This window comes from Schistosoma mansoni, chromosome W (genome assembly GCF_000237925.1).
Source record: "Schistosoma mansoni strain Puerto Rico chromosome W, complete genome".
In the NCBI taxonomy this organism is placed as follows: Eukaryota; Metazoa; Platyhelminthes; class Trematoda; order Strigeidida; family Schistosomatidae; genus Schistosoma; species Schistosoma mansoni.
This window is the reverse complement of record NC_031502.1, coordinates 34,916,520-34,941,067: the sequence shown is the minus strand read 5'-3', so window position 1 is coordinate 34,941,067 and position 24,548 is coordinate 34,916,520. Positions and strand designations below refer to the sequence as shown.

Sequence of the window (24,548 nt, the reverse complement as noted above, 5' to 3'; positions counted from 1 at the left end):
CCTAATAAAAGCTCATGAATCAAGTCGAGATATTATACCGTCATAAGTGACTTGATATTGTGGTTGGTGAAAATTATAGACAAAAAACCTTTGATCTAAGTCTTGACTTAAACTATACCAGTCAATCGGAGACATTTGTACTGCTGATGCTAGATGACGAAGTTAAACCCAAGTAATGCAAACATTGATAAAGCTGTTACGAATTCTACTGGGAATATCAGTTTTCCATATATTTCACAATCTCTTTACTAGTAATTATAACTAACATGAAACCTTTGTGCATCACTTTCTGTCTATAATTTATAAACAAATGACACTAATATAATGCATTTCCAATCTTTCAAAAGTAGTTATGTATATGTTTGCAAGAAATCGTAACCATAATTATTAAACTATTCAGAAAATTTCATTTATAAAGGCTCAGTAGTCTGTCGGTTAAGTGCTCTGGCTCTAGACTAGTAGGTCCTGGGTTCGAATCTCGCGAGGCGAGACCGCAGATGTGCACTGCTGAGGAGTCCCACAATAGGACGAAACGGTCGCCCAGTGCTTCCAGGTTTTCCATGATGGTCTAGCTTCAATTGACTCATGCCTTCAACTATGCAAATACTGAAATCTCTACAAAACCCCTTCTGATTAAATAAGTTTTATTTACTTAGGAAATATTCATCTTACGATGAGTAAGATTAGTAGAATGTACACTTTATGTAAATAAATTATTACTTGCCTTGCATTTACAATTTTTCATATAACGATAAATTGTAACTTGAACTGCTTCACCTCTTATGTTACACGTTTTGATGAAAGTTTGATTTGCTGGCGTACATTCTAAAATAATAACAGGGGAATGTTTTCAAAATTATAATGAATATCATTGAATTTATTGTTTTATAGTAAAAGCATCAAATTCAAACAAACAACAAAATCATAAATGTATACTGTTTTTTATAAACGGCTGCTGGATTCCATGATTATGGATTAAATAAAGCACGTTAATGTTTCCTACACTTTATATTCTTATTGTTACCTAATATTCGGTACACAACTAACAGTGCCATTTTCTCTCAGTCAAGTGAGTCTGACAATATTATTTTTGTGACTTAATTGTGATTATTTGACTTTGCACAGTACTGAATTTCTTGTACAATTATGTTGGAAAAATAATGTGATTACATTCAGTTAAGCTCATTTAGTGAAGAAAGTATTGTCTTAAAGCTTCGATTTTCAAATTCCCAGAGGATATGACAGTGGGATATAAAAACGGGTCGTATGCAGATATGTTAAATAATCGTGAACTAAAGGGTCAGATAGAGAAATAAATTTTATTGACTGAAATGATCTTCATTGTAATGAGTTTTTTACATTTAGATAATACCTTATAATTGCTAGCCCAATCGTCCATTAAATTTAAAATACAGTCTATCTTCGCGTAAATTATACAGTCATCTAGATAAACGCGACGAGTTTTACTACAATCCCTGTTTAGAACGTAAATTCTCGACTAATCAAGCTGGAAAGGAAAATTATCCTAGTTAGATCTGACAGAAATGAAAAGTGATGTATTTGTAGCAGTGTTTATAAAACATGAGAAATAATTTTTATGTACATATAAATGATAATTTAGTTATGGAGTATAGTCAGTATTTGATAGATAAACAAAAACTATCTTTTCACATAACATTGAGGGACTCAAAACACTTTTCCACTGAATGCTTCTTTCGTTGGGTATTCATTATTTAAATTTTTGTTGGATTATATATGTATACATGAAAATTTGAGGAAGAAGTACTTACGACTAATCGCTAATCCAGTGACATCTCTCCTAGTTACATATTGTTCACAAAAGCCATTTGTAGTTAACTGCCAATTTTCTGTATATTGAATCAAATGGTTATTTTCACATGTAGTCTTACGTCGAACTTCTTGCATACAACCTGAAATTTAATCATCATATAATAAATAATGAGAATGGTTTGCAGGATTACCTATTATACATTTTTCCATTATTTAAAAATATCCTAAGTGAATGTTATTCTCCTCAACTGTTTATCACTTAAAATACTGAGGTTCCGTAACCCGAATATTCCTCTTCTTTGCTAAATTTGGTCTTATAAATCCTGAATTAAAAGTAACTAACCTGCTGTCATAAAGTCGGAATGTTACAGCTGCAACACTTTAGTACAACAGACGGAATGGTAGAATAAGTTGTCTTTTCCTGAACATCATTTCGACCACTGATTATTGCTTGGTCAGAATGGAAAGGAAAATACCTGATCAAGATACCAAAGAAATGAGATCTCAGCAAGTGTGAGAACTACAGAGGCATCACTCTTCTCTCAATACCAGGAAGTCTTCAACAGTATGTTGTTAAACAGAATGAAGGACCCCGTAACACCCAACTTCGAGAACAACAGGCTGGATTCCGTAACGATCGATCGTGTACTGACCAAATCGCAACTATACAGATCATTGTGGCACAATCAATTGAATGGAATTCATCACTCTACATCAACTTCATTGATTACGAGAAAGCATTTGATAGCGTGGACAGAACAACACTATGGGGGCTTCTTCGACACTAAGGCGTACCTGAGAAGATAGTCAATATCATACGGAATTCCTATGATGGATTAAACTGCAAAATCGTGCATAGAAGACAACCCACCGACTCATTTGACGTAAAGACCAGTATCAGGCAGAGTTGCTTACTCTCACCCTTTCTCTTTCTCCTGGTGATCGACTGGATCATGAAGATGTCAACATCTGGAGGGTAGCATGGGATACAGTGGGCAGCTAGGATGCAGCTTGACGATCTAGACTTCGCAGATGATCTGGCTCTTCTATCACACAAGCAACAACAAATGCAGGAGAAGACGACCAGTGTAGCAGCAACTACAGCAGCAGTAGGTCCCAATATGCACAAAGGGAAAAGCGAGATTCTCCGATACAATACAGCATCCACCAACCGGATTACACTTGACGGAGAGGTTTTGGAGGATGTGAAAACCTTTACATATCTGGGCAGCATCATTGATGAATGCGGTGGATCTGATGCAGATGTGAAGACGCTGATCGACAAAGCAAGAACAGCATATTTACAACTGAAGAACATCTGGAACTCAAAACAAATTTCAACCAACACCAAGATCAGAATTTTCAATACAAATGTCAAGACAGTTCTACTGTATGCAGCGGAAACTTGGAGAACTACAAAACCCATCATCCAGAAGATATAAGTGTTTATTAACAGTTGTCTACGAAAAATACTTTGGATGCGTTGGCCAGACACTATCAGCAACAAGCTACCGTGGGAGAGAACAAACCAGATTTTAGCGGAGGAAGAAATCAGAAAGAAGCGCTGGAAGTGGATAGGACACACATTGAGGAAAGCAGCCAACTGCGTCACAAGGCAAGCCTTCACATGAGATCCTCAAGGCCAAAGAAGAAGAGGAAGACCAAAGAACACATGACGCTGAGAAATGGAGACATACATTAAAATAATGAACAACAATTGGATAGAACTAGAAAGGAAGGCCGAGGACAGAATGTGTTGGAGAATGCTAGTCGCCGGCCTATGATCCATTGGGAGTAACAGACGCAAGTAAGTAATTATTACTTCATCATTCAATTAACTCATCATCATACTACCTCGACTGCATATTTTGTATAAAAACTATAATGAATGTTTGTTCTACTAGCCAATAGTTCTGTTTCATGAAATATATTCGTTTGGAACGTGAATAGAGGTTGTATCAATGCTTGATCAGTGAAGTATTCTGTAACGACAAAGTGTGCTATATAGTTGGTATCAATAGTTTATTTACTTCTGGAAGACGTTTCATGATAACAGGACAAGACTTGATTAGTACAAGCCAGCATTGAGAACTGTTTTTCTTGACCGTTAAGCAAAAACATTTACGCGAGTTAGTGGTTTTATACTTGAATGGTATGCCAGGTCTTATAGAATTTTTCTTTGAAACTAAATGTGATTTTATAATTTGTCCACCAGAAAATTATTGACAACTGTTAGTTAAGAGCTCTCAATCTGATAACTCTCAATTATAACATGCTATCTGTTCATAAAAGTTTTGAGATGTTCAAAATACTATAATAATCATATTTATGATTCTCTGAACTAGTGATATCTAATTGGAATGATACTCACAGCATTGTTTGCGTTCGACTATTGTCTTTCCAATACACAGACCATTAACTGGATTGTAGCGATACATGTAATTGTAAATGCGTCCAATGCAATTTGTTTGACGTGAACATTGACTTTCCTTTTTATGGTTTACTGGACATGCTAAATAATAGCAAAACAAAGTAATGAAAATGAACTGTTGCAGAACAAGCGTTTTTATTTACAAAATTTCATGTCCATAACACAAATGGTATAACTTACCTTTCTTGCAAATTGTATCGGCTATTCGACTTAAATGACTTGCAAATTGACTATAAGTTCCTTTCAATTTTACTAAATGGAGTACAGTCGGTGGAGATACTAGTTGTTTAAACAACATTTCATCATAAATGTGCTCTGATGTCAATAATATTGCATTTATTTGAACATTATGCGATTTTAAATAATCAGATAACTGTTTAATACCTGTAGGTTGATTCACAATGGCATCAGTGATTAAATATATGATTAATGATGCTCCAGGTCGTATTTGAGGTAAGATCTAAAGTTTGAAATATTCAGAAGATTTAAAACAAAAAATGTAGTTTCAGTTAACACTTGACTGGTTACTATAATAGATATATTAACAGAGTACCGACTGCTAAGGAAAAGGGAATTTTTGACAAGACATCAAATAAATAGATCTTAAAATATAACACGAATGACCAATTGAGTTCACTTCCTCATTTAGATATAATATAAACAAACGCGTCACATCATAGAATCTTAATAAAAGTGCTCAAAATTTTTAACTGTTCAATAATTAAGAAAACAAAATATAAGTGTTTACTTTCCTTCTTTCTAACAAAGTCAGTGTATTTGAAATGGAAAAACTATATCCTTTGCTTAACGGAATAAATGAACTTAATTTTATTCCTGAAGATTAGACTAATCTCCGTTATACAAGCCAGCGCTATCTGAACACAATACCTCAGTGGATAACAAGTTAAGTGTTAAGAGTGAAAATTATTGGGTTTGAGTCCGGTGTAGGTATCAACTCTGGGATATAAATAAAACTGATTAGTCGCTTATTATTGTAAAATGGCATACGTCTACAACTTAACGGCTCAAAAGCAAAAGTACCTTGACTGAATATAATACATAACATTGAAATATATTTGAAAATAAATTTACCTGACTTTTAACAATATTTAAAGCAACTCTCAAATCTGATTGACGTCCATTAAATGTTAGTTTCTTTATTTCAGCATAGAGTTCATATAAACCTGGATAACTTTTTAAATTAGAAACAATATCTGCTTTTAATGAATATTTAATTAGACCAAAACGAAATTGTTCATCTATATTTGATGACTGAGATGATTCATAAAATACATTCACGGTATATTTTAGTATTTTATTAACATAATATGAATGATTCATCTGTCTACTCTTTACTGTTTCATCTACAAGAAAGACGACATCTGCAATACCAACTGGATCACAAGCTGAAAAATAAATTCATATTGAATTATGAACATGAAAATTTATTAACAAAAGCAAACAAATTAACTATTTTGTGTATACGGAAATAAATAAAAATTGAAAATTATCATTGTAGTGTGATCTACTTATATCCATATAAGTAGTATATGGTGATAGTCAGACAAAGAATGTATTTTGGCAGAAGACCGATAAGGAAAGAACTGAAATGAGGCGCAATTGGTAGGAAAATGCATGAACAATGGAGTTAGAGAAGATGGATTGATATTTACAGAACAGTGAAGATTGAGACAATTGGTTGTTAATTCGTAAATTAACTGTTTGCTATATGGTTATCAGAATTTAGTGAAATATTCCGTAATTTATGTCTAAATACACTCGACTGTCCCCACTCGTGTTTTCATTCACTACATCATGATTTAGCCATTCACTTAAGTAAAGCAAAAGATTACTGTATTGTGTTTATATAGTAGCTAGTTTGAAGTGGTGCACCTAGGTCTGCTATTGTCGATATTCCTCAATAAGGAATGACTTAAGAGAATATTCATTCTCCTTCAAGAGATGAAACATGAGTCGTTTAGTACTAAGGTGTTCATATATATATAGCTGTTCACTCAATGTATAACCGTATCTTGTTTCGCCTAACCTTTATCATATTCAAACTAACTGTACATTGTTTCCCTTTTCCAATGACGTAATCATATTTTAACAGATGACATTGCTTTGCTAACAGAAGTAATTAATAAAATTATTCTATGATAATTAATATGTTCATTAAGCCACTAACAGTCAAATTAAACAAATCTCAACAAAATGGTAATAGGTTTTTGAAGCGATAGGTATTGTTTTTCAGTCTGAATACATATACTATTTGAATTTTGATGACGAAACATGTTATATTTATCAAGGGTATTTGGTAATTTGCATATTTATTGTTCAGTAATTAATAGTTCTATTCAGAAATGTTTTGAAATGTAATGGGTTATTACTTGAAAGAAACACTGAATATTGTCGTTGAGTGTTCGATGATGTTACTATACATAACATAATAAAACGAAATTGTTTGAACTTTCATTAAACGAATTCATTACACTTACCACATGGTTTTGTAACGATACGCTTGTCTAATTTACATTTGCATCCTTCTCGTACTTCACGTTGATGTAAGTTTTTCTGCTGACCTTGACGACAAACTGTAATAGGTTTGAAGAATTCTTTCTTATCACAAACTTGAAAATAAAGAAAAAAACCAAAAAGACTTGTATACTTTTTGAGTACTAAAAATACATTCACTAGAAACCATCTAAGCAAGGTACGATCATTTTTCTCACAAACTATAAATTGCGATAGATGAAACCTTTTTAAGCATTTATTTAATGTAAACAGAGTAAAATTACTTTCCAGGAAAAACTCTTTTCTTTATGGCTTTACAACTGAGCTCAGAATAATATTTGTAAGCATTAAAAGAACACTCAAACCAATGTTTAATCCATTATAGATAAACGATAATCAAGGAAGCTTTAGTATTGAAATCTTTACCGGTTAAATTGAAATGAAAAACACTGCGTCGATAACCAGTTTATTAAATACATTTAAATAACCATGATTAATTTCAGTGTATGGTAAGTATACATAGATTTACTTCCTATTATACGCAATAACCTTCGGTGGAAAGCTTTTTGACCTTTTTCTGAACTAATTCATAAGACAAAACTTAAAGATAATTGAAAACGAAATCGATTTTTAACCAAATTTCCTTCAAGGTAAATTTATGAAAGTCTTGATAAAACATATTATGATGAGAAGGTAGATTCTTCACATAACACGTGTGTTGAACATTATCATAACATTTACGGAAAAGACATTTGTAAAAAGCACTAGTCATTCTAATAGCAATGATCTTGGCTTTTAGCTTGAGGAGGATTAGGATAAAGAAATCCTACTTATTCATATAATATGTTTAGACTGAACCCTCAGTGAAAACAGACAATACACTAACGGAAAAAAATGGGAGAAAAAGTAACAACAGATAAAACATTACTGTGTAACTATCACACTTACTAATAAAAATGTTATAGGAGTATTCTAAATCAAGATTTGAAATTTCACCTGATTTATGTCGTACATTTTTAATCTGTATTCAGCAATGAAGTCTCAAACTCAGTAATTCTTGACTGAACCAAATGAGAGGTTATATCATTTAACGCGTTATGAGCAGACACTTCGCTCATTAATTATAGTCAAATCAACACATAATCTCCCACGGAAAACACTTCGTCAATTTAGTTCTCATAACCAAGTCATATTAAATAAAACCTATTCGTGACTAACTAAAAATTTATCCCAAACCTGCTTACCGACTGGAAGAACTGTTCTGTGTACAACTGGCCAACATTTACCATGTTCAAGATTCCATCTAATTGTATTGGTCAATAATAAACCTTTATCTGGATCACATAGTGTATTGACTGATACAGATTGAGAAGAATTGTTAGGTAAATTAAATTGGATCATATCTGGTTCCGTTGGACAACAGCATGCCTCTCTGTACTGTTTTCTTTCAGTGATACATTTACATTTGTAATTTGTGTAAGTTTTATATTCTTGTATAATACGCATACATTTCCCAGCTGAACCACACTTGTATATATGTCTTATTAGTGATTGACTTTGTTGAACCTTATAGTCGGTTGACTCTTGAAGAAGGTCATCAGCTATTAGACATTTAATATACTTATATTGAAGCTTATCTGACTTGATACATGTTCCTTTTGGACTTAATTCATACGTTGTTGTGTTGAGTTGTTGAACATTTTGTGTTGAACATCTGAACAAACAAAAGTAACGAAAAATACTGATGATTCACAGTACATTCCCATGAATTAACCATTGAAAACTAAATGTTGATATACTTCACTTCTATGTGGTGATCTCAAACGATAGGTTGGCTCATTATAATCTATGAGTAGATTGTTTTAACCACTATTCTAGTAACATGAAGTTGGTGTTAGTTTATTTCAAATAATTGACAACATAACTGTCTACATCGTAAAAGTTTACATGATGTATGTCTAACAGATTGACATTAACATCCTTAGCTGTGTTATCGAACTCTTCGGGTTTAAACAAAATAAAGATATAATTCACTGAAACTCCACACTTGAAGTGAGATTTGAGTTTGTAGATTTGTGTTGGCTACATGTGAGTACTAGAAATTGAAAGCTCAAATTAAGTGATTTTCACCAGTAATATTTTAGATAAGTTTAATTTACGCTAGAGTGCCTGCTTGTATGATCCGTATTCTTACTAGGCTATTAACATAAGCTTCAAGCATTTGAATAAATAAATCGATCAAAAAAATAAAAATGTCGAAATGAAACTATTACTTAATTGACTAGTTTTATAGCAAGATAATGAAGACTCATCGGCTAGTTCGTAATTGACTTAAATTCTCCTTAGTTACACTTTAAGATCTGTTTTTTGTCAAAATAAGCTTGCATTATTATGTTATTTCGGCATTAAATACAAATATATTACGTATACCATGATTCGATTTTTGTCAAATAATTTTATCAGACCTGAGAGTTCGAAATCAAATCAACTATATCACTCGAGGACCAACGAATTAATTAGCTTATCAGTAGCGGTAAATCTGCAGAAGTACTTGATGATAAAAATTATGGTTGCACTATTAAAGTTACACATTTTCCAGTATATGCCTACCTCATTTCTGATCGTCGTTCAGGACATCTACACCTGCCAGGAATACGTAGTTCCTTCTTCAAGCATTGACAACCAACACGTTTGAGTTCTTCATATACATGGAAAAAGTTTCCAGTTTCAGTATCACATTGTGTTCTACCTTTATATTGTGGGCCAACTGGTGAACAAGTTATTTTAATTACACGACGTAATCTACGTGGTAAACAACGCGATTTGTCTCCAGAAACTTCATAATAAACATTTTGATAAATTAAAACACCTTCTGAACTGAAATTCAAAAGTACCAAGTTAGAATCGAAAGTCAATGTTAAATGTAGCCAGTGGTAGTTATTCAATACTTTTGCTAATGTAGAAAATTTACATAAAATATTGAAGGACAGTACTGTACGAAAAAAATTTAAGGACTTCTCAATCATCATATTCAAACGTGGATTAACAGTTAAACAAAATACAAAATTTGGATTAGAATGTGAAGTTTGGTTAAATTTATTATTTCAACCAGGTCTGTTGGGAGATACCAACTCACTAAAGACATTGGTGAATGGTTGCTAAATTTCGTGGATCGGTTGAAGTTAGACATTAACAAAGTTTGATGCCGGCTCAGTGGTCTAGTGGTTAAGCGCTCGCGCGCGAGACTGATAGGTACTGGGTTTGAATCTCGAGAGGCGGGATAGTGGATGTGTACTGCTGAGGAGTCCCACAATAAGACGATACGGCCGTCCAGTGTTTCCAGGTTTTCCATGGTGGTCTAGCTTCAATTGACTCATAATCTCAAATATATAAAATTACTAAAATCTCCATGAACCCCCTTCTGAAAATTTATTATTTGTTGACCAATGTTAAAATGTTCATCAAGCAAAAATGTCTGTGTACTTTGTAAATTTAAAACAAGTTAATCCCTGGTTGAAACTAAAACAAGTTTAATATGCCTAGATAATGAATAAAGTGATTCACTGATTATATTGAGCCCCATCAAAATAACTTTGAAAAGTTATTTATAGTATTTGATAAATTTTGTAAGTCCAAGCAGACAGTGAATTTATGCCATTGCATTAACAGGATAAGTACAGTAAGTTATACCAGCGACTAATGTCTATTGGAATATTTGTGCAATAACATAATGGTCAAGTAATTTAAGTGTTTAAATTCGAGACAAGTGATGAACACAGTATATGTAACTGACTAGAAGATTTCATTTAGCATCTCCGATGATTCTGTATTCAAAACTGTCGGGTGTCCTGTATTTCACTCCCACATAGAATCTTTCACACTGAAGTATTATGTTAATCAAAGAGGCAAATCGACTAATTCTAGAGAACTAAGAACTATAAAATACTTTTCATAATATAACTATTTCCGATCTATACAGTCTAGTTTTATGACTGGGAGTTTCAGAAATGAAAAGACTATAAAGTGAATTATAATAATTTTCTAAACAAACTAATTTATCGAACTAATAAAAATAGAATCAGTAATTTAAACAAAATGACACATGGTCATATGTTAGTTGATCAAATTTTCTGATATCCACAAACGGATTTCCAAAAGAATCACAAAATAATTTGCTAAGACGTTCCGCTTAGTTCTTCAGTTATGTTACAATTTAACACTAACTAGAAAATATCATATTTGATATCGTCAAGCGGGCAGAAAAACCTAGTTAAAACTCTTGTCATTTCATATGTTCAGATGTCTGAACTGAATTCGAACTCTAAAAGTTACCTACTCCATTTTTACTCATATCAACAAAAATATCTTTTTATGGCTATTATGAAATCCATACATTTATAATGTTACTTAATATAAGTACACATTTACAATAATAAGGGTAACTTACTAAAGACAGGACTTTTCTCTGTGTGGGCGCGTACATTTACAAACTGTAAATACCTGTCGTACACTATTCTCAATACATCGACAACCATCAGCATGAAATGTAGTCACTTGATCAATACGAACTAAAGCATGCCGACCAACAATCATCACACATTTGTCTGACTTATTCACATATTCTTCAGAACAATCAATAGGAACTCGGTCAATAATTGTGTCTAAACGCGAACATGTTGGCTTACTTTCCGATAACTTCCATTTAGTTGAAACAGTTTCAAGAACGAATTGTTTACTGCTGGCTTGAACACACCGACGCTGGGTTACCGGTGGAGGACAATCTGCATAACAAGAAAAAAAATTTTAATGGCTAATAATTTATCAAATTTACTGCTGAAATTTTGTTTCCTTTATATCGACTTGTTGTAAGCTTTCTGAAACGGATATTGAAAAGTGATTATACTAATGTCTACACAGAAAATCTAAGTCCTCTAAGCAAAAATAACGTGTAGGTATTTTGCTTTTTATGTGATTACAAAACCAAAATTTATAGCTAAATTAGTGAATAAATAAAGTTTCTTCAACCCAGAGAATTCTTTTCGACAGTATCACTTAATAATACGGTACAACCGTATTTAATTATTTAACATGTGTAGTAGTCCTGTTGCCTGAAGAGGTGGCCCACACTGAGTCACGAAACATCAGAAAATCTAATTTTTCTACTCATTGGGATATTACAAATATATTAATTTATTTATAACAATCTACCCAATGTCCAATTTATTCGAAATTATCAAGTGAAACCTTGGTAATGATACCTACATATATCTGAAATAGTGTTCAAAAATGTCAATAGGACTATAGATTAAGGTCTATAATTCAATGAATTACACCTGATAAATGAACAAGATAATTGTTCACCCGGCGAACGCTAGGAGAATTAAGAAGAAATAACTTACAGGTAGTAATAACAGCTAACAAATATTAAAAATTAGTGTTAACTGATCATAAACTATGAGGTACTAGGAGAATTAGAGACACAGTGGAATAAGTTGTTGAACTCATTGATTTTGTACACGAACTTCAACATAACTCCACCTGCTATTGAAAAAGGACAGCTAATAAATCGTATACTTGGATGAAACAGCTGTTTAGTGTTTTCTCTTTTTCGTTAGTTGTCTAGCTAACGTTTGTCCGTTATGTAAACTAGAAAGCAATTTATATTTGACTTTCATAACTTATCAGTACGACAATAAAGCTGTAGTGTCGGTTGTTATGTTAAGCCCATATACTTTATTCTAGCTACTGGCCAAGCTAATTCACCTATACATTATGAGTCATATTTTGATCTTGTTAATTATTCGCTTATTAACCTTGACTACTTTTTATATGAGCGTATATGTGTGCACACTTTGTATCTTATTCAACATATGTCTGTCATTCATTTTTGTCTGATTACAAGTATTGAGTAATGCTTGCTCATAGTGAGTTGGCTTCCCCGCCATCTCCAATACGTGTCGTGTATGCTTCAATCGCTTACACTTGCTCATGTGCTCACAGCTTTCTGGTCTGCATCATTTACCAATAAAAATGTAGTTGCCGCTTCCTTTCGCCCTCTGATTCTATACACCGTTAAGATTGGTATAATAACGGTTATCGAGGTGAATGATTACAGAAGCGCGGCACTACAAAGCTATCACACTGGATGAAAATATTTTAGATATGATCAAACGTAACTGCCCCTACCTTTTGCCTGGAAAGTAAAAAAATTTGACACATAACTTTTAGTTAATCATTTCAACAATGATTTGGATAAAAAGAAAAAAACTGTTCTGTTCACTTTTATTGGTTTGTTGATTTAGTTCAATAAAATGTATTATCGATAAGAACTTACTCCATTTATCATAATCAACAATGAGTTTTCGAACACAATTACATCCCTCACGTATACTAAATTGTTTCTCAATTCGTATCCAACCATTTGGCTGTTGATGTTTCACTATTTTTTCGTTCATTTTACAAACTGAAATAATATAAGTAGTAATAATAATTATAAAGAAACATAGAACGTTTTTTCCAATTTCTTTTTTAATCTCAACACGAAACCAATAAAATATTGAAAGCTTCTCTTCTATATGTGTTTTGAGTGTATAGAATGTATAATAGACATTATCAACTGTCCACATTTAGTTCGAGGTCGAAGGACACTAAATGTTTCGTGACAGTTTGTTAATGCAGTTAACTTTTCAAACGTGCCTTAATTGCATATGTTTTGTGTTCATACTTAACGTTTAACGGTATCGCCAATCTTGACTTTAAATTCTGAATCATTTAGTTCTACAACACTAATATCTCTGATTGAATAGATAAGGACATTTGGTTTACAAACTACACTATTGATTATGATTATATCATCATTCATTTTGTTAATTCTTTTGGATATTTTTCATTAGATATCAGTATGGTACTAAATATCTTAATTCTGTTTATAACCATTTTTTGTGTTATTCGATTACGTTATTATTCCATTTATTTTGTATTTCAAAGTATTGTTGAGCCCATCTTCGCGATTATTGTTATACTTTGTAGATCATTCGACTGGAAAACTGTTTGGACACACAAAGATAGGAAGTATTGGGTCTTTTTTGGCAGGCAAATATTGTGCATGCTAGTGGATCACCAACTGTTTGGGCAGTTAATATTCAAGTGGGTGAGAAATAAACACGTAGGCTATCATATGCATTTAGTCAAACAAACTCATTTCTACGGGTAAAAGAATATATATAATTAAAAAATGGCTAAATCAAAGGCTTGCCTTAATTGAACATACGGAAACCTCAATGTGGGAAGACCTGATAATGTTATATTCAGAGTTCAGATCTAATGCAGCGATAATTTATTTGGTAGGTTTCTATCCTTGCTAATCAGGAAATCAAAGTTTTATGTACCTAATGGAAAAAAATTGAGCTGTTTCAAACTTCGACTCGGGCTGCGACATAATTTGAATAATCCTATTAGTCAATTCATTCAGTTGCTTAACAAAACAGTGTTTCAATGTTTATTCGATAGCAATTTCATGTTGGATAGAAAGGTTTATATGGGTTTATATTGTTATGTAACAGTTCTAAATGCACTGAAGTGGAGTTGAGTTCTGATCATCCTATGAATCAGCAAGATATATATTACTAGGGGGGGGACAATTATAAATGTTGAACATTCGAGTTGTCCAACTGTATTGCGTTCATTGTATAGTATTGGAAGACCTAGTTATGATATATTGATTGTATGAAAATTATTAGCATTTCAATACAACGTTGACTTTAAAAAAGAAAACAACTGACCAATTTGTTTTCCAACAAATCTATCTTTGGATACGCATTTTCCATTGATTAATTTAAAGGTGCGATAGCCAGTTTCCAATAATCCAATGGAACGATTACAAAATGTACCTAAATTAACCTCAGTTGGGCAACAACATGATTTCTCTTGAACACGATAATAAAATTTACATTGACCTTCTGGTGTTATCTTCTCCGTAAGCCATGTATATCGTACTTTACATTCTGGTGAACACTCAGATTGTCGAACTAAACGAGGTTTAGTATTACATTCTGGAAATTGCAAGGAAAGTAGAGATCACAAAGTCAAGAATAATAATGTTATACTAAATTCGAATAGTATTTGAGAGGAAATTGAAAAGAAAAACAGGTAACAAATTGTGCTTTCAACTATAAAAAACTGTAGCCAAATATTATTCACTGATGGTCTCAAAACATTTTTACATTAAATAATAGTGATTAATCTTAACAGTTTGTTTAAGGGCTTGATTTCACAGTTTAACTTATCAATCAATAAACTTCTAGTGAGAGTTTCAGAATTTTAGTGGGAATCTATAACCAGTGGAGTTTGAATTGAACATATCTCTAAACAGATGATAGAATGATTGTTTGAATTGTCTGAAGTTATAAATTTAAGTTAATTTATTCCAATCCATTGGTCTTCACGATTAAATACTTTACAATATAAAAAATCCCAATAATATGAGAAATTGAAAATTACTAAGAACGAAATTGTATAACATTAAACTTGTTTTAATTCCAATTAAGATATAACTAAAAATACTTTCTTAGTAGTAGTTAGAGAAATATATTCTATAATTAAATACCTAATTGTCATGTTCCTGTCACAAACCAAGTGAATTTAAACTTCACTTCATTGCACAAGTAAGTGGCTATCAGGACTCAGTAGCTGAGTGGATTATTCGATGGCGTTTGGAGAGAAAGGTACTGGGTTCGAGTCCTAGAGTGGACATCAACTCTGAGATGCAGGTACGCCCAGCTGACGAGTCCCAAATAGGACGAAACGCGTGTCCTGGATTCCACTGCTAGCCACTATCCATCTTTGCTTACAAACAAATAATGTTTTATATGAAACAATGTCTTATTCCATCGTATACCTTATGGTTAGATTTGATTTAGAAAGAATAGAATGTGAAAGTCTTTCATTTTACTTACTACATCTACGATGAATTACATTAACACGATACTGGCGTTTACAATTTTCAATATACGGTAGTTTTTGCACTACTGTTTCAATACCAGTTTTAGGATTACATTTTCTGTTATATTCAGGTTCTCCAAGATCTACGTATTAAAAAAAGAAGAGTACGATAACCAAAATGTTTTATTTTCATAATTATGTAAATCTGGTACAGATTGTAAATACTGGAATTAATAACTGTCACCTTTGTGTTTACAGCATGAAATCAACTAGGGAATTATTGAACTCTATGGGATTGTGGAGAATGAGTTCATTAAATGGTGTAAATTTATTATCTATAACTAGGTAAACAATAAATTAACAAGTATCGCTCTAACATTATACATCAATCTAACTTATACAACCTCCCAACTTATCATCAGTATACAATGATAGAAGTAATCGAATCATAACTTATATGCATAATTAAAAGTCACTTACGTATAGGATTACGAACTTTAGATATGACAACTCGTATACATTGCCTTTTATCTTCGCTTATTTTTCGTTCAGTTCTTCGAATTTCCAGTATTCTGTCATTGATGCATTGTGTTTCATGTTTTATATCAGGTGAACAGTCTATGCGATAAAATGTACATGAATGCAAAATCGAAAGTATTTTGGCTGGTAAAAACAAAGATTAATTACCATAATTTCTCTATTTGTAAATAGAAAACCGGATATACTTCAGTGATCTCAGAACGACTCAGTGGTACAACTTTGAAATAACAAGAGGATTATAATTTCATTGAAGATTGCTTGGAGACGTTTTTAGGCGTTGTCTTTATACAAAGTTTTGCGACACTCTTGTCTCAGTAAAAAAATGTTTATAAAAGTACATTCAACTGAATAACGGAGCAGTCATAATTGATTGATTATCGAGTAGCGATCAATGTCATGTTTGTCTAGTCCTTTAATAATGATCGAACTCTACCGAATAAGTTGGAATGCAGTCGCTAGTCTGAGTAACTGAATATTATGTGAACCATGACGATGATAAAATTAAACCAAGATTCAGAGATTCCTGCTGACTAACCACAAGAAATTAACATGATGGTGTGTAACTTATTATTTACGTTATGACTAAAGACTGACTTTTATTTAGATGTAGGATATTGGTAACAGAAATTTGTGAAACGAAAGAGCGAAAATTTTGCGATTTTGTCAACCTTGATATTTGTTTTCAAGGATGATAGATGGAACATTGCAAACAGAGATCGACAAATCGCATGTGTCAACAACTTCAAGGGATGAGTCGAATAACACCAGATATGCGAACATTTTGTTGTCATACCTGGTGACTTGATTACTTATCATCCACTAATGCATACATTGTACAGGGGATTAGAGGCAGACGTCAAAATAATGGACAGCACTTGACAAGAACTGGAGGGGAATGCACAAGAGAGAGTTAGTTGGAGATCACTACCTCACGAGAGGTAACAGGCGTAAATGATTGGTTGCATTGCGCTTGCATCTATTGTTCACAGTAAAGTGAGTTATCAGTAAAATATATTAAATGAACTTAAAGATATGAATGATAGTCAGAAAATCTGGGTACAAACAATCTTGGTAACATTAATAATGATGATAGTAGTAAAGTAAGGTAATTTAGGATCACTTTTATTAGCATGAGATTGAGAAAGGTCATGATAAAGAGAAGGAACGAACAATTTCGCTTACATGTCGAAATTCCCAACTTTGTAGCTAGCTGATGAATAAAATAATCTAACTTTTGGTGTCACATGTGATCTTATTTTCCTTTCTTTTTAAAAACCTTATTTTTTTGAAAACGAAATGTCATACCGTCTTTTATCCTTCAATCTACAATATTGCGATATTCATGCAGTGTTGTCTATTTACATTACTGTTGAGTAATATGTTTTGCCTTGCATTTTTCCCTTACTGAATTTCATTAGGTAGTTAAAAGTAGGCTCAATTTTCATTAGTTAACGTGAATATTATTCACTTGGACGTTTTAAATTGATCATATGTTGCTGTTTCCCTTTGTTTGAATTCGATTATTTCCCTTTAATGTCTACTTACCATACAATGGATACATCTATCCAACTTTCCAATGGCAATCGTTTTCATATTGTAACCTTCCCTAAAAATTATTATCACTAATTATTTATAAAGTAGTTAATGAGCTTGTCAACACTTTAGAAAAATTATTCGTGTTTAGAAATCTGAACTCAAACTGAAAGTACTAACGAAAATAAATAGGAAATAAATGAAAAACTGATAATATAATTCAGTAGCAGTTAAATACTTATAAATTAATTTCAATAGTTGAGATCATGAATCAACTGAAGCTAGACCATCATGGAAATCCTGGAAGCACTGGACGGCCGTTTCGTCCTATTGTGGGACTCCTCAGCAGTGCGCATCCACGATGCAGATCCACTTATAAATTAGTTTAAACTTAATACTCCTAAATCGAATTAGAATAAAATAAGGTAAAAACTATTTTTCAATATTTTCCACTTACAACATGGAAATTGTTCCATATATCGTTTATGTTGACATTGACATCCTACGCGATGTAATTTATTCCAAATTAGATTTCTATATAGATCATTCTTGTTTACATAAGCAGATTCATTTTGAGGTAATTTATGGCATTTACCAATTTTTATTAATTTCGGAGGCTCATAACAACGAATACGGGAAGACTGAACATAATACTTTGCTTCACAAGTGCACTGATCATCTTTGTATGCATGTATTACCTTTATCTTGCGTAATAGACCATCACGGCTTTGACAGACTGCGTTAGTTTTTGGTTTTGGACAACTACACTGACAACGACGTTTAGATATTTTCTGTTGACATTCACAACCACGTAAATATGTTGTAATCTTGGTCTCAATCAGCTCATTGTTGACTGGATTACACTGAGACCTGAAGAAATTTTCATAAATTTTCATAATTAATAATTGTGATAAAACACATCAGGGTTACCTTATTTTTATTGTGCACAGCATATCTAACCCGACCATTGCTGCTACCTTGACCTGGTGGTCGGGCTTGCCTATCGTGAAGAACCAATTGAGCTATACTGGTTGGAACAATAGTTCCTCAAGGTCCTACCATGCCAGACAGGTCGTTTGAAGAGCGGTAAGACTAAAAGCAGCAAACCCATGGTCCGAAGGTGAAGTCATACTGCTGACTGTACAGAGGTGTGACGGCAGTAAGGTGTTTCCTTCCGACAACCAGCATGACAGCGATGCTGCCTTCCCACAAAGAGAGGTGGGGTTAGAAAAGGTCGACCCTAAAAATGCACACCTCGCCTTATCCCACGGATTTCCGTCTCCGGCGGTAACGTCCCAACAAGTACGGAGCCAACACAAAAATCACCCACAAAAAGTTCGTGTGTGACCGACCTCAAGCAGTTGTCTCTTGGGCACTGTGGTCACGCTCTCAGGTCATTAAGACCACTTCTAACCCAATTTCCTTTTCGGATACCTCTAGAAGAACCCTTCCACGATGTGGGCAACCGGGAAGTGATAACTGCCCTCATACCTCTAACAGCACTGACGGCATATCTAAAGGTGCTGATGATGCATAAGCAATGTTGTTGTCAAATAACACACTCACATTCTCACTTAGAAGATACTATTCTTCAATAAAGTAAATTAGATTGATTTATTGAATTATGAACCCTTGGGGAATTCAAGAACTCAAAATGTTCTGTAAAGTCGCTACGTAAGAATTCCAAAAATTTAGATGTTGTCAAAATTTCATATACAGTTATTCCAAGTCCTTGAAATTGATATAAATGAGTATATCTCGCCTATAATGTTCATTAGCTAACTAAAAGCACATATTTTATGAGAAATTCTGTATAAATAAACACAGTGTTAATCATCAAACTACTCAAAACGTCTCTTGGATTCTTTTAAAACGTTATTTCCTAACATAAAATTTACTTATTTCTAAATTGCATTTGTCAAGTACACGTCTATAGACATGGCTTTCAACAGTAATTTTGTGAAGAATGATAAAAATACTTGTCTACTAAATCCCAAGGAGGTGGAACCAGGTTTGAAACTATGATCTGTCCTTTGGAAACTGAATGTTTTAACTTTTAGTACATCCCTGGCTTCAATGAATGAAAGTACGTCTATTTTAACAAAGAGCATCTCATAACACAATGGATTCCTATAGACTGATCTTTTTTGGATGATAGACAGTGTTCTGTTGCCATTGTCAAAATGTAAAGATAAAAAGTATATTTTTCGTTAGTCACATATCGAGCTGCTTACCTGTGTAACTGACTACCTACTTGACAAACAACAGGATTCTTCTCAAATTTACGATCAATATGACATTCACCTTGTTGGAGAATATAATTAGTATATATTTTAAGTAAATAAGCAGTTTGGTTATTGTTAGCTTCATGACATTGTTTAACCATAAAGCTAGGGCGGCATTTGCATGTTTCAGTTGGCCTGAGTCCTAATGCTTGTTGTTCCAAGTCAGTAAGTTTCTGCCAAACACATTGGCAATGTTGAGGTCGTTGTAGAAGGTAAATCAATTGTAAGTTCCCAGTACTACTACATTGACCCTTGATAATCCGTAAATTCTTCGGACAAGCTGTAGAAAAAGAAAACTTCAAATACTATGTCTGCAAAGAGTGATATATGAAGTAGTTAAAAGTTTGATCAGTAAGTAATCAAATAGTAGTTTTATTTAAGAAAAGAGTTTATTTGAAATCCAAATAGAAATAATTAATCAGAGAGTGTAGCCTTATAGGTATTGGTTTATTGATTCTTCACATTGATGTTTAGGACTGCATTTAATCATTTCCTTTCCACAAGTTATAAGCCAATGGCTACCTGGACTCAGTGGTTAAGAGGATAAGACGATGATGTTCGAAGGGAAAGATACTAGGATCGAGTCTCGGAGTGAACATCGAATTTAAAATGTAGGTACACCTAGTCAACGAGTCACAAATAGGGGGAGAAACATGTCCTCCTTTCCGCTGCTGGAAATTCTTTGCATTGTTATCCTATACAATGCAATGCAATACAATAAAGCCATTAATAATAATAACATATTTGCAGTTTGATTTATAACGTACTGCAGTTTAGTAATCTCAATGTATCATCAGATAGGTGTTATCATAACAATCCGCGTACATACATAATTTAACGAGTTTATGGTATAGTAGGATGAGTTGTGTGGAAGTATAACTTGTAGGACTATAGTATGAAGGATTTATATTTTTATTGTATAATTAGTAGACCATTAGGTAGTTGTACTTTTATTTGACCTATAAATTGCCATACGATTTATTGATCCAGATTTACGATTAACTTATTGTTCCCCTGTTACTCCAGTTATGTATCACTTGACTAAATCGAATCCCCTAATTTTGTTTCAGTGTGGTCAGATATTTCAAGCATATATTGTGTTTGATGCATGGTTGTATAGAGTACAATAGAGAACTGATCGGATTTCTATCTTTATCTTCTGATCGAACGCTGGGTTAGAAGGAGCTCGGAGACCAGTAAGCGTCAAGGTTTTGACAGTTGTTGTTGATCTGTCTGTGTGTCAATCAATCAATAAGCTAGGCACCTGTCCTACTGACAATATAATTGGACCAATCGATAACGGGAGTAGAGAGACATGCAATTTCTTTTCTGTGGTTACAGTCTAATCAAACGGATCCTAATAAAGCTCAACCAGCTCTCTGCTTTTTGTATTCCGTTATATCAGCTTATTATCAGGATAGAAAGAATAAAGTGAAAGGCTGGTTTTATGCACAGAAATGAAAATGAAACCAAAGTTAAACATTCAAATCCACTTTTAGCTGAATAATTACACCAATAATGGTTAGAATACTAGAAAATATTAGGTTTCAGTGTATAGCTTTTTCAGTAAAATTACTCAACATTATCTATGTGGACAGAAAGAAATTATTTATGAATGCACTATAATAACTTTTCAGCTAAATAAATCCATTCAACAACATACCTATACTTTCTATCCGTTTTTCTGTTCTATTCAAACATTGTCTACCTTGATTAAACCATATTTTTGTTATTGTAAGACGTTGATATCCATTTGGCAAACATTTTTTTATTACTTGATTTGGATAACGTGCATGACAATTACAAATCCATTTATTTCTAATTACTTTCATTAAACAATTACACTGATTTGCTTGCCGATATTTTATGACTTCAACTTGTTCATAATTCTCAAGTTTGTTACCACATGAACTTTGTGTTATTTGTGTATTAGGACAAGCTGTAAATATATAAAAAGTTGAAAATCTTGTAACCATGTTATTGTATTATTCTTTTGCTTAAAAAGAATCTACACATTGAACAAATCAAGTAAACAGTTTCAGATTAATCAGCATTGAATATTTTATTTTGAAAAATTAATTTGATAGTAAGAAGTGGAGAAGATTTGTAGCTCAGGTGGATGATTTTGATGGAGTTTTATTCTCTGATCTGGATGGTTTAGTCGTGGAGCTTTCATCGTCCTTCTGAAAGACATCATCAGCACACACTTCCACTCCATCAAAATATTAAGAGGTTTTTTATGTAAATAAATCACTATATTTTATATAAGAACTCTCGTCTAAATTAGAGCGAATAGTTTCACAGTATTTGCGCGCCGAGTTGATGTAAGACATTAAATAGGAATAATATATATTTAATGAATCACTATATTTGTTAAACAAGATAGACTGGAATTGTTAAAGTCATGTGTTTCATTTGGACTCGACTTTCATTGTTTTTTATTTGATTACCTGTAGTCAGAACAGTTTACCTAACGGTTTAGGTTTTTATATAACTTTATAATTCCTGGGATTGCGGCCTTTTACAACTGTTGTATCTGTTTAAAATCTAAACATTTTTATGAAAGATATTCCAAATGAAACTTTCATCCTCATAAAAAACAGTGGGTTCCCATTCTTCTTCTCGAATCTAACAACGTTTAACGTTATAATGTAAATAATAGTTTACATGCTCATAACCCTTCTGTATTCAATATTTATTCTCCTTGGGATATGAAAGTGGACCCAATATTATTTCTCCAAGAAGTTCAGCATAAGTATTCTATATATCATGATTCATGTATAGATTAGTTTAGTTACTAACATGAGTAAATCGACTTAATTATGTCGCTTTATTCGCCTTAGGTTGAAAAAAATTTAAGACTTACTGGTGATTATGAAACAAATATTTGTAATCCGTAAGCGACCCTTAATACAGTTTCCTTATTCTTTAGTACTTAATAGGAACAAGTATCTGAAAAATCAAGATTCACAGTGCTTTAAGAATGCGACTCTCAGCTCTTTAACATTACACTCAAAGAAATCATCTTAGGTCAAACAGGTCACGGTATAATGGAAAATATTTTAGTGATCCTTTATTATTGGTTTATTATTACTAGGATTTTAAATACTTAGTCAAGTTCACAACCGTAAGGTGAAATAATTAGTTAAACTATTGTTTGACCTTTTTCTGTAACTTTATTGATTATAGTGTATGCTTGTGTGTCTGTGCCATTTTGCATATATTATTTCTTATCTATTTTTGCAGTTTAAAGATCCCTATAGAATATTCAAAAATGAACAATATTTGAGCGAACAATTGTTCTCAATAACTTCATTATCAGGCTCTACAGTTATAAGTCCATAATTATAATAAAAAAAGAAGAAATTGCGACACAGTAAGTAAAAAAACCTTGTACCTGAAACTGGACTTTAAAGGTGACATAGCGGGGGATATTCTAACACGCCGACTAAAAAGATCGGTTGAAAGGACGTTTTACGCCGCCAAGCTACATATCACTTTATCAACTAAACCAGTACTTACGCAACTAATCAAGGATAAGTTACCGAAGATGGGCTCTTCCATGTGTGTATACCAATTCAGCTGCTCATGTGGAGCTAGTTACATAGGCCGTACTCAGAGGGCTTTATCCTTGTGTATTCGTGAACATGTACCAGCATGGTTGCGAAAAGGAGTCACCAAATCCATTAACAGCAATATCCTTTTTCACTTGGTAGATAGTGAACATCATATCAAAATAGAGGAAGCTTTCTCTGTTTTATATCAAGTTCCGAAAAATCTACCTCAAAGAGCGAGACTACGATTTCTATACATGGCCGAAGCCATCTGGATCGACTCCAGAAAACCGAACTTATGCATCCAGAAAAGGTATACCCAGCCTCTATGTTTACCTTGGCCTATGACCGGATCACCAGATACCTAAACTAACTATCATACACCTCTCCCCCCCCTTTTTTTGATTACCCCTACCTTAATCTTCACATCCACCATTCCCAATTCGTTTATCGTAATTACCTTGATAACACTCCTTTTATATTATTATATTATATTCATATTCATACAACAATCTTATTATTATTACTATTACTATTTATCATTATTATCTCAATTAACAAGATGAAATTCTCCTACTATGCATTTTATTCACACAATATTTTTTACATTTTCATTTTTTATAGAAGGGGTTTTGTGGAGATTTAGTATTTTATTATAGTTGAAAGCGTGAGTCAATTGAAGCTAGACCACCATGGAAAACCTGGAAACACTGGACGGCCGTTTCGTCCTATTATGGGACTCCTCAGCGGTGCGCATCCACGAACCCACTCTCGCGAGCGAGATTCGAACCCAGGACCTACCAGTCTCGAGCCGAAGCCCTTAACCGATAGACCACTGAGCTGGCATCCAACGGTGTTAATGTCTAACTTCAACTGATCCACGAAGTTGAGCAACCATTCACCAATTGTCTTCAGTGAGTTCCTATCTCACAACAGACGTGGTTTTGAACTCCACTGGTC

At 33.0% G+C, this 24,548-nt stretch overlaps 1 protein-coding gene across 1 annotated transcript in view; it reads right to left on the bottom strand.

Annotated features, from left to right (window-relative positions):
- Smp_157690 (putative von Willebrand factor type A domain-containing protein) overlaps nucleotides 1-24,548 on the bottom strand; it is a gene marked incomplete at both ends in the record, with an annotated part of 123,574 nt that overhangs the window by 20,570 nt on the left and 78,456 nt on the right. The window contains 16 exons of the mRNA XM_018789482.1: nucleotides 725-825; nucleotides 1,791-1,931; nucleotides 4,163-4,303; nucleotides 4,403-4,682; nucleotides 5,315-5,628; nucleotides 6,721-6,852; nucleotides 7,981-8,450; nucleotides 9,347-9,613; nucleotides 11,184-11,517; nucleotides 13,071-13,199; nucleotides 14,518-14,787; nucleotides 15,691-15,819; nucleotides 16,157-16,294; nucleotides 18,207-18,619; nucleotides 19,984-20,314; nucleotides 21,698-21,973. Of these exons, the coding sequence (XP_018654921.1) occupies nucleotides 725-825; nucleotides 1,791-1,931; nucleotides 4,163-4,303; nucleotides 4,403-4,682; nucleotides 5,315-5,628; nucleotides 6,721-6,852; nucleotides 7,981-8,450; nucleotides 9,347-9,613; nucleotides 11,184-11,517; nucleotides 13,071-13,199; nucleotides 14,518-14,787; nucleotides 15,691-15,819; nucleotides 16,157-16,294; nucleotides 18,207-18,619; nucleotides 19,984-20,314; nucleotides 21,698-21,973 (3,866 nt within the window). The remainder of the gene's footprint in view (nucleotides 1-724; nucleotides 826-1,790; nucleotides 1,932-4,162; nucleotides 4,304-4,402; nucleotides 4,683-5,314; nucleotides 5,629-6,720; nucleotides 6,853-7,980; nucleotides 8,451-9,346; nucleotides 9,614-11,183; nucleotides 11,518-13,070; nucleotides 13,200-14,517; nucleotides 14,788-15,690; nucleotides 15,820-16,156; nucleotides 16,295-18,206; nucleotides 18,620-19,983; nucleotides 20,315-21,697; nucleotides 21,974-24,548) is intronic.